The following is an 11,196-nucleotide window of genomic DNA, read 5'->3' on the forward strand; positions in this document are numbered from 1 at the left end:
GCGACGGCGGCGCCTCGGCAGCAGGTGGGGTGAGGCGGGGGGCGACCGGTTGGACCGTTCTGAGCAGATGCGTCCGGCCAGCAGGCCGCGCCCCTCACAGACGTCGGCGTCCTTCAAACTGCAGGGACGTCGGAAACCGCGAACGGCTCAGTGTCATCCGGTCCTCGTCGTCGTCGTTCCCCATCTCCAGGCCGGCCTTCCCAACAGAGTCGTGTCCAATTTTCAGCAGCCCCGATTTTTTCTTGTCTTACATTTCATTCCCTTTGTCCACTGCAGCGAGCCGAGAGAGAGAGAGGGAGAGCCTAGAGAGAGAGAGAGAGAGAGGGAGAGCCGAGAGAGAGAGAGACGCCGGTATACAATGTTGCCTTTGTTTTCATTTCGTTCGCTGAAGCTTCATGGTTGGAGTTGTTCAGATCTGTGGTTTCATCCATGATTTTCCTCAGTTCAGTCTGTATGGATTGGGATTGTACGTTGTTAGGTTACCTGCTAATGTGTGGGGGGTGAGGGGGGCTGGAGGGAGGAATCAGAACGGGGTTCTTGTGTAGTGTTTCTTCTTCAATTTTTGTAGCATCGCTTGTGATTTTAATTCAGGCTGTCGCTGAGATTGTGTTCTAGCTGCCACTGAACATGTTGAGGGGATGTGTTGTATTTGACTATCATTCACACTGATGTGAAAGCTGAACCTACTTCTAATGCTAATGCGGATGGTGTCATCGTAGGCATAACATCATAATCCTAGTTTGGATGATTTTTGAACCCAAGCTGATCCATAGTTGAAGGTTATCTCATAGGGTACCCCATTTGCTTTTTGGTACATATTTGTTCAGTAGCCAGCCGACATCAATTGTGAAATTGACTACTGTTGTTCCTTTTCGGATAAATTTTCAGTTTAAATTGTTTGACAAACATAGACATTATGTCTGTAAAGGGACTGGAGTTTGGCAAAGTGCATGGTAAAAGGCCTTTGAAAGGCCATATGTGGCAGCTTCTAATTTCAAGTTGTGTTAAGTCGTTTTGAAGTTTTCATATTCTTTCGTCCATTTTCATTCTTTCAATTAAAGGGTGTGCTCAGATTATTATTACTTCTGATAGGGTTATGCTCAATTTTAATGAAACAAATAGTGTGGAATCTCTACATGACGAAAGGTGATAAAGTTTTATTATTTTATAGCTTATTGGAATATGGGATTCCTCCGTCCATATGATGTCATAATTTGCTTCCCCGATGCTTACATGAGAATGACTTTGCTCCTACTTCCATTCAGGCCATGACTGATGCTTCTTCGTCCAACATGCATCCATATTGAAAACAAGGAACAGTCATTTTTCCTCTTTCTTCGTATTTCTTAAAGTATTTTATTTCAGCCCTTCAGTAGCTTCTGTCATCAGTACTATTTCAGTTTTTCATTCATTCTAACTTCGAGCTCTTAGTTTCAGTCTTACTAATTCTTTGCCCAGTCATGCTCTTTTATTATTATTTGTTCCCTCTTTTTATCATCTATCTTCAATCTCTTTAGTGCTGATGTTTTTTGAAGGAGATATGCCCTAGAGGCAATAATAAAGTGGTTATTATATATCTTTATGTTTATGATAAATGTTTATATACCATGCTATAATTGTATTAACCGAAACATTGATACATGTGTGATATGTAAACAACAAAGAGTCCCTAGTATGCCTCTTAACTAGCTTGTTGATTAATGGATGATTAGTTTCATAATCATGAACATTTGATGTTATTAATAACAAGGTTATATCATTATATGAATGATGTAATGGACACACCTAATTAAGCGTAGCATAATATCACGTCATTAAGTTATTTGCTATAAGCTTTCGATACATAGTTACCTAGTCCTTATGACCATGAGAACATGTAAATCACTTATACTGGAAAGGTACTTTGATTACATCAAACACCACTGCGTAAATGGGTGGTTATAAAGGTGGGATTAAGTATCCGGAAAGTATGAGTTGAGGCATATGGATCAATAGTGGGATTTGTCCATCCCGATGACGGATAGATATACTCTGGGCCCTCTCGGTGGAATGTCGTCTAATGTCTTGCAAGCATATGAATGAGTTCATAAGAGACCACATACCACGGTACGAGTAAAGAGTACTTGTCAGGAGACGAGGTTGAACAAGGTATAGAGTGATACCGATGATCAAACCTCGGACAAGTAAAATATCGCGTGACAAAGGGAATTGGTATCGTATGTGAATGGTTCATTCGATCACTAAAGTCATCGTTGAATATGTGGGAGCCATTATGGATCTCCAGATCCCGCTATTGGTTATTGGTCGGAGTGAGTACTCAACCATGTCCGCATAGTTCGCGAACCGTAGGGTGACACACTTAAAGTTGGATGTTGAAATGGTAGAACTTGAATATGGAATGGAGTTCGAAGATTTGTTCGAAGTCCCGGATGAGATCCCGGACATCACGAGGAGTTTCGGAATGGTCCGGAGAATAAGATTCATATATAGGAAGTCATTTTATAAGATTTAAAATGATCCGGAAGGTTCTACGGAATGTTCTAGAAGGTTCTAGAAAAGTCCGGAAGAAATCACTAAGGAAGGCGGAGTCCCGGAGGGACTCCACCTCCCATGGCCGGCCAACCCTAGGAGGGGGGAGTCCACCTTGGTCTCCACCAAGGGGGCCGGCCACCCCCCCCCCCACATGGAAGGGGGGAATCCCACCCCAAGTGGGATTCCCACCTTGGGTAGGTTTCCCTATCACATGGAAGGTTTTAGGTTCGGGTCTTATTCAAAGACTTGTAGTCCAACACTTGGGGCTTCCACCTATAAAATGAGGGGCCAAGGGGAGGGGGCCGGCCACCCCAACACCACAAGGTGGCCGCACCCCTTAGTGGCCGGCGCCCCCCTCTCCCAAACCCTAGCGGCCCTCTCTCCTCCACCACATCCCGCACGCTTAGCGAAGCTCCGCCGGGTTTCTCCACCACCACCGACACCACGCCGTCGTGCTGTCGGATTCAAGAGGAGCTACTACTTCCGCTGCCCGCTGGAACGGGGAGGTGGACGTCGTCTTCATCAACAACCGAACGTGTGACCAAGTACAGAGGTGCTGCCCGTTCGTGGCGCCGTGATCAAGATCTTCTACGCGCTTTTGCAAGCGGCAAGTGAACGTCTACCGCAGCAACAAGAGCCTCATCTTGTAGGCTTTGGAATCTCTTCAAGGGTGAGACTCGATAATCCCCTCGTTGCTACCGTCTTCTAGATTGCATCTTGGCTTGGATTGCGTGTTCGTGGTAGGAAAACTTTTGTTTTCTATGCAACGAATCCCTACATTTTTCTTATTTCCAATTTATATTTGTTGTCATTCCTGTGTTCATTTTTCATTCTCTTTAGTCATCCGAACTTCTTCATTTTTTTCATTCAATAATTCAGTCTGGCTGACAACTATCTCCTTATTAATTTAGTTATTCAGTCCTTGATTATCTATTCTTCATTTTGCCTTTGTAGTTTCTCATTGTTTCCTTAGTCTTCAGTCATATGTTTCAGTATTCATTCAATTTATTTGTCCGTAGTTTTCAATCATGAGTATTCCTAGTTCCTATTTTCAGTACAATTTCCTTAGTTCATCACTAACTCAGTTATTTTCTTAAGTCTCTCATTATTTCAGTCACTCATTTTTCGGCACTTACTCAACATCTTAGTTTTTCATTTTTTTTAAATATTTGTAGCTCAGTTTGTTTCGTAAGTCTATCAGTTCTCCATCACTCATTTCTCGGCAGTTAAGAGTTCAATCCTGATTTTTTTTGCTTTGAATTTCTTGAGTTTACTCTTCAGTTCATCATTCACCTCCTTTTAATTTAGTCATCAAGTATATATGTCTTAATTATTCTTAAGTTGCAAGCATCCTTTTTTCATTATAGTATTGGATCAGTATCTTCTTTCACTCCTAAATCATAATATTTCTCATTCCTCATTTATTCCTCATTCCTCATTCCTCATTTATCCAGTCTTCTTATTTCTTAATTGTTCTTTCATTCCTCATTTTTTCTGTCCTTTGATTTGTTTGGTGTGGGGGTAAGTCTGCCTACCTTTTTAAAACCTTTTTGGTAGCTAGTTTGAAGCCCGGAAAAAGGAGGAGGGGCCCTTTTTCAACTTTTTCTTTTTTCCATTTTATTTCTCTTTATCTCCATACTTTCAGTTTTACATCCTCAGCAGTTCCTAAGCATTATTTCTCAGTATCACCTTTTCAAGTACCTATATGTTTAGAAGTGCATACAAAACTATAGAAAGTAAGAGGACATAGGTAGGGATATTTTTCTAGAAAGGTGTAGGGATTGCATGACATCATTTTTTTGTTGCACTTCTATTGGTAGTTTTCTTGTCTTAGCCTAAATTTTCTGGGAAGTTGCTCGGTGCTAGTTTCAAGTAATCATTTTCAACTTTAGATCTTCGCTTAATTCTGATTCCCGCTGCTCAGTACCTTCTTTCTCATTCTCCCAGAAGTTATCAACATCTTCTTCATTTATCTCTCCAGTATGTTCATCTTTATTTTCAACAATTAAGTTGCGTTGGGTCCTCATCTGTTGCCAATCTATTATTTTGAGCATAAAGATTCCATGTATGGTCAACTGCATGATGGTTTGCTTCATTTCATTGACTGTCATCTTCAACAACCTAAGAAGAAAGTTATGCCACAATTATTTATAGGGTATATTTTGTATTTTTTTTGTCAGTAATACATGGTATCATAAGCTACACAATTTACCTCTTCAAGTATGATATCATGAAGCATATCTGCATCCAAGGGTTTTCTTTAATTTCTCCATGTCTAGTATTGTTTTCCTGATTGTTTGTTTAGGTAAGCCCTCTGTTATTTTAGTAGCGCAAAATAATGAGTTTTCTATGATGTGTATGAGATCTGTACCTGGAAATTGTTCTCATTCGGTCATTCCTTTGTTGGTGTAATTATTCTTAAATTGTGAGCATCCTTTTTTCATTATAGTATTGGATCAGTATCTTCTTTCACTCCTAAATCATAATATTATTCTTCATGAATCTCTCTCTCCCTCTCTCTCTCTCTCTCTCTCTCGCCCAATACCATCCCATCTTTGCATTGAGTCTTTAGTTTAGGGATCTCACTCCTTGCTCGTCAGATCTTACTCTCTCTTTTCCAGTGTTCAAAAAGTTCAAAGTTAAGACATTGTTGAGTTGAGCGTTCAGATGCTCTTTCTTTATATTTGGAGATTTTCTTCATTCACTTTTGTTTTTGAAGTTCTCTTCATTTTCCGTGTCTTCGGTCTTTTACCTATCGGTAAGTGAACACGGTGGTGTAGAAAGTATCAACCTGGACAAAAGGTAAACTCTTCAGTGACTTTTTTCTATGTAATACGAATTTTTTTTCTTACTTAATTTGTCCCTCTTAACACCAGTGCAACGCCACCCAAAACATGTGATTCATTGTCACTTTTCTTTCTTAATATCGGGAGAGCTGAAACTTCTTTATTTTCCCTTTTTTGCAGTTTGGGTACTTGTGCATTTGCATACCTCGTCATATCACCTTTGATCACCCTTGTTAAAAGGGTATCTCAGTGTTCAGTTTTTTTAGGGTAAGCGAGGCTTTCATTACAACAGTTTTACAATCACTCAATACAAGTTGATGAGCGTTTGTCGGGGCGTGATGGTGCCAGACTCCAGTGAAGCCTTGGCTATGGCACGACCAGCTAGTACATGTGCTACAACATTACTATCTCTCTTAATATAATGCTATGAAAAACTGAAATGACTTGAGGAAATCGGTGATTTGCCTGTGAGTAGAACTGGGATATGTCACTCGTTGTTTCAACCACAACAGCGCAACCACATTCTGCAGCCGGTTAGTAGATGTCATTATCCTTGCACAAGCTCAGATATTGAAGACATGCTAGAGCCTTGGCTTCTTCAGGTTCACATCTTGCCAAGAAGTTAATAGTTGACAGGATCGCTAAACTCTTGGAGTTTCTAGCATCAGGAAGAGCCTTGGATATCTCCGTCCATTCTTCCTGTGGGAGTGTCTCGATCTCCCATAGTTTTTGCACATATTTTGGACGAGAAGCAGTGGCAACTTTTTGCGTGGATCGTGTTGTTGTAGCATGTGAGGTAGTTCTCTTGCTGTCTGGTCTTACAAGGGGATGCCTCGTTCTTTTTTATGGGCTTCTGGCCTTTTTGTTTTGTTTTGTTTTGTGGATTTTATTGTTCTGGTCTTAAAGAAGCCGTTAGAATTCAATGTTAAATGAAAACTCAAAACTGGGATGCTGAATGTGGGGTGAACTAAAATCTGTATGTTTTCTCTGGGCGAAACAGATACTTTTTTAAACTGAGAATTATTCATTGAATTTTGTATTAAGTTGACAGTTGTCATCATTTCATTGGCTAGAAAATAGTGTCTGTTCCCCAACTAGAAAACAGACGGCTGTTGTCTAGTCACTCCCTTTATATATGCACACGCAACAAACAATACTAAACCGACTTGAACTAGGCTTACCTAACCTAGTCGAAAACCTTGTACTACAGACTACTTCCAATACCACTACTCCTAATCAGACTAGGACATTTAACTTGGCCTAATCTAGTTAACAAACTCTAACACGTATACTTGGACTCGTACTACACCAACTAGTACTAATAAGACCATTATAAAAGTAATGAAAGCATCCTTTATCGAAAAAGTACTAATAAGACCAGGGAGTCATGTTTGCATGTCCAGACCGGATAACAAACTTACTCGGTGATACGACAAACACAATCAGACACGACCAACACAATTAGAAATGATTATTGCTAATAATCACTCTCTAATCTTGACTTACCGTTTCCTTGTACTCCTTCTGATTTTGATTTGCGCAGCTTCACGTCATATATATTTATCGTCTTCATTGTCATGTCCACGCAGAAAACATGCAGTGCACCTCTTTGCTCTGCAATGTTGGGCCACCCTCAATGATATGGCTCCCGCACTCGGTTCGCACATATGTGCCAGTGCTATTACGGTCCTCACACTCAGTTCACACCATACTTCTCTTGTACTCGCGTCCAGTAGTTTCACCTTCTATTTTCTGAACAGCTCCTTGCTTTACGATAGCTTTTCATACCACTGTCTGCCTTCGACATTAAACCGAACTTGCGGAACAGATCTGGTGGCCTGAATGTATTGTGCCCTGTCTTTTTTATCTTTATTTCAGTCAAAACTTGCGGTACAAATCTGGTGGCCTGCTTGTGTTTATATATGCACACGGCACAAACAATACTAAACGAACTTGAATTAGACTTACATTTACCTAACCTAGCTAGTCGAATACCAGGTACTAGATACAACTCACGTACAGACCAATACCATGCCCTAATCAGACTAGGACGTTTAACTTAGCCTAATCTAGCTAGCTAACAAACTCTAACAATCAGGAAAGATTATTGCCATTTGCCAACACCTTTACGCACTCAATTTGTGAAACCAACTTATTTCTACTCCCTCATTCATAGACGTTGCACCCTCGCAGATTCCATGCCCATGGCTGGCTTAGAAGAGATGATCACAACTACGGGCGAGCCGGCGTGGACAAGCTCGTCGCCACCCGTTCATGGCCCTTATCGGTATCGGCCTCCATGGCGTCGCTGGCTCCGCGGCAGCCTTCATCACGTGGCTTTACCGAGCTTTTCTCCGGCCGGGGAAGGATCTTGTTCGCCGCTATGGCGCGTGGGCGGTGGTCACCGGCGCCACAGACGGCATCGGTCGGGCGATGGCCCTCGAGCTAGCGCGCCAGGGCCTGAACCTCGTCCTGATCGGCCGGAACCCCGCGAAGCTCTCCCGTGTCCGCGAGGAGGTCCAGAAGGCCGCGCCATCCTGCAAGGTGACGAGCGTGGTGTTCGACCTCGCCGGCGACACGCCAGATATGTGTCGGGGCGTGGCGAGGGTTGCTGCGGCCGTGGAGGGTCTGGACGTGGGCATCCTGGTGAACAACGCCGGCGCCACCTACCCTGGCGCGGCATACTTCCACGAGGTGGACACTCAGGTCTTGGAGACGGTGGTGCGGGTGAACGTGGAGGCGACCACGCGGATCACGCGCGCCGTCGTGCCGGCGATGATGAGGAGGCGGAGGGGCGCCGTCATCAACGTGGGGTCTGGATCGTCCGCCATGCTGCCGGCCTTTCCGTTCTACGCTGTGTACGCAGCGAGCAAAGCGTAAGTAACCCCTGGAACATGGGATCATATGCTCCCTATATTTTAAAATGCATCTTACACATATTTTAAATTTCAAAAAAATTGAAACAAAAAATTCGCACGTACATATTCATGTGCTACACGCTCACAAAGTCGTTTCATAAAAAATGAACTTATCATGTGACGTGTGTAAAAAAGACAAAATTAAGTGCTTAAAAACAATGCTTTTCACAGGATAAGTTTTCTCTTTTTTACATAAGTCACAAAAATATTATTTTTTCGTGAAACTTGAAGCGCACACATATATTATGGAGATGTATATGTAGAATTTTTTTTCAAAAATTTTCCACACTTTGAAATATGTTTTGTTGGTAGAGGGAGCATGTGCACCCGGGAGCCGAATTGAATTTCCGCTATATATATATATATATATATATATATATATATATATATATATATATATATATATATATATATATATATATATAACAGTACTGCTGCTCCGTTGGTCCATTTTTGATGGCCTATTCGAGTCGAATGATTTTAGAAGCCAATGAAGTAGGAAAAACACATGAACAATATGCATGTTATGGCATGTGAAATCTTACAGAAACAATAGACATAGGAATTAGTTTCAGAAATTGTTTGGTTAGATCACAGAAAAACATACTCTTCATAATAAACGTCAGGAACTTAGTACCGCCGCCGGTTCAATATAATTTCCCAAAAATGGATGTATGTACACATTAAAATATGTCTACTATATTTGAGCAATTATTTTGAACCGGGATGTACTAAACTTGTGTACTAAGTTCCACAAACTTATTATGGATTGGAGCAAGTAGAAAATTTCTATAAAGATTTAGTACATGGCGTAGCTGCGCGCTTGCTGGATGTGGTTGCAACGCACGGATCTCACCAAGTCTTGGACAGGGTTTAGGTTCGCCGTTCGGGCTGATGCTGTTGCCATGTTTAATGCTTCGGTGGTCATCTCTGTTGGCTCCAGCGCTAGTCTCTTGTTTTGGGAGGACCCCTGGATCCAAGGCCTCTTCGTCGCAGCAGTGGCTCCGGAGGTGCTCAAGCTTGTTAGGCCGGGCGTCGTCAAGCGAAGATCTGTGCGAGATGGGCTGCTCAACCATGCATGGGCGACAGATATTGTGGGAGAGTTGTCGGTCGATGCAGTTGTGCAGTACCTACGGCTCTCGGCCGCCGTTGTTGTCGTCCCTATCAACGGCGGGGCTGACACTTTCCGGTGGAAGTGGACGGAAGACGGTACTTTCACGGTGCGGTCCGCTTATCGTATGTTCTTCCATGGCACGACCACCCTCCCCGGTGCGGTGCATGTCTGGAATTCCTTCGCGCCATACAAATTCCGCTTCCATGCGTGGCTATCTCTTCGTGGGAGGTGCTGTACGGCGGACCGTCGGCTTCGGCGAGGCCTTCCCTCTCACGTCTTGTGCCCCCTCTGCTCCGTTGCCGCGGAGACGGCGGACCATCTTTCTCTGCTCTGTCCCTTCGCTCGCTTGGTTTGGGATGGCTTCTCGAGGCGAGCTCGAGTGCAGATTCCGGCGCCTACGGTCGGCAGCAGGTTGCCGGCATGGTAGTCGAGTGCGGTGGAGGGGCTGTCTACGGCGGATGCTAGAGTCACCAATTCCGCTATCATGCTCATCCTGAGATCCCTATGGCTCGAGCGGAACGCCAGAGTCTTCGAGGATACATCATGTTATTGATGTAGTTTGCCAGGATTGGGGCCTGTGGCTTACTTGTAGAGGTGGGTTGGCGAGAGGAGTAGTGTAGGTGTTGTCCCTCGCATTTCTGCGGCATGGTGGATGTTTTGAGCCCATGGTTCGGTTGTAATCGTTTTCCCCCTTAATCTTAATGAAATGCCGCGCAGATCTCCTGCGGGTTCTCAAGAAAAAAAACTTGGTCTACTAGAAATCATATGAAATTGTACTATATGAAAGCAATCCATAAAAATTATGGAGGGTTTCCTATTTGATATCCAAAGGATTTTCAAAAGAATTTCATGGTATTCCTACCCATAGGAATTTTTTCTATAGAGGCTATTTGGTTCAAAGGATTGAACCCTCCTAAATTTCCATGGACTCATATATTATAATCCTACAGGATTTCTAGCAAGATATTAGACATCTTGAAAAAATTACTATGTATCAACGAAAAATATGACATGTATTTAATATCTATAAAAATTTCCTACATTTTTTCAGTGCTGGTACCAAACGATTTCTCCACCTAATTTATGCATTTTTTATTCATGTAGGATTTCATGTGCCATGACATATTGTTTCTAGTTTTTTTTTCTATTCTTGTTCTTTTAGAATCTTTTGAATCTGTTTCAAAAAAAGAATCTTTTGAATCAACCAGACCATCAATCCTTTGAATCAAATTGCCTTTATGAAAAATTCGTATGAATGAAAATCCTACAAATTTTGTTTGGAAATTCTTTGAATGAAACAAGCCGTGTTAGCAAACCGGCTATGCAGAATATTTAGACATGATGAACCAAAACCCGACGCGCAGGGTATATGTACCTATATGTATCGTGCAAGGTAAACTCAGTTTTTTTTTTTTTTGCTTAGGAGATCACATACGCTTATTAATGGAGAGCGGCGATTGTCTCATGCATGGGGGTTCCCTTACATGTGGTTGCCGTTGGATTCCTATTTTTTGTTTTACGATTCATGTTGCCAATTATCATTAAACTTTGTCATGTTTCATATTCTCTTATACGTATTATTAGTCCGGAACGAAACAAAACATACTGGTTCGTGCACGGGATAAAGTTATTTCTCAGTATTGCTGACCTAAAAGATAGAAGAAGCTACTCACTCCTTTCAAGCTTTGTTGATAAAGTTATTTCTCATTATATCTGACCTAAAAGATAGAAGAAGGCTACTCTCTGAAACAGGCTTTCGCCCCGCTATATTAATATAGCACACAACCGATACACCATAGGAACCATGGCTGGAGCAAACAACACAAGCATGCTCAAAAGAAAACGC

The 11,196-nt window shown here is 42.3% G+C and overlaps 2 protein-coding genes across 2 annotated transcripts; both read left to right on the top strand.

Moving 5' to 3' along the window:
- Positions 1 to 7,480: 7,480 nt before the first annotated feature.
- LOC127309913 (very-long-chain 3-oxoacyl-CoA reductase 1-like) lies at positions 7,481 to 8,198 on the top strand. Its single transcript, XM_051340624.2, has one exon. The coding sequence runs from the start codon at positions 7,593 to 7,595 to the stop codon at positions 8,196 to 8,198; it is 606 nt and encodes a 201-aa protein (XP_051196584.2). The 5' UTR covers positions 7,481 to 7,592.
- Positions 8,199 to 9,141: 943 nt separating this feature from the next.
- On the top strand, positions 9,142 to 10,430 carry LOC139832672 (uncharacterized). The gene is made up of 2 exons (XM_071822485.1): positions 9,142 to 9,583; positions 10,402 to 10,430. The coding sequence occupies exons 1-2, from the start codon at positions 9,142 to 9,144 to the stop codon at positions 10,428 to 10,430; spliced, it is 471 nt and encodes a 156-aa protein (XP_071678586.1).
- The last annotated feature ends 766 nt before the right edge of the window (positions 10,431 to 11,196 follow it).

The sequence above is a fragment of the Lolium perenne genome, chromosome 6 (genome assembly GCF_019359855.2).
Source record: "Lolium perenne isolate Kyuss_39 chromosome 6, Kyuss_2.0, whole genome shotgun sequence".
Classification (NCBI taxonomy): Eukaryota; Viridiplantae; Streptophyta; class Magnoliopsida; order Poales; family Poaceae; genus Lolium; species Lolium perenne.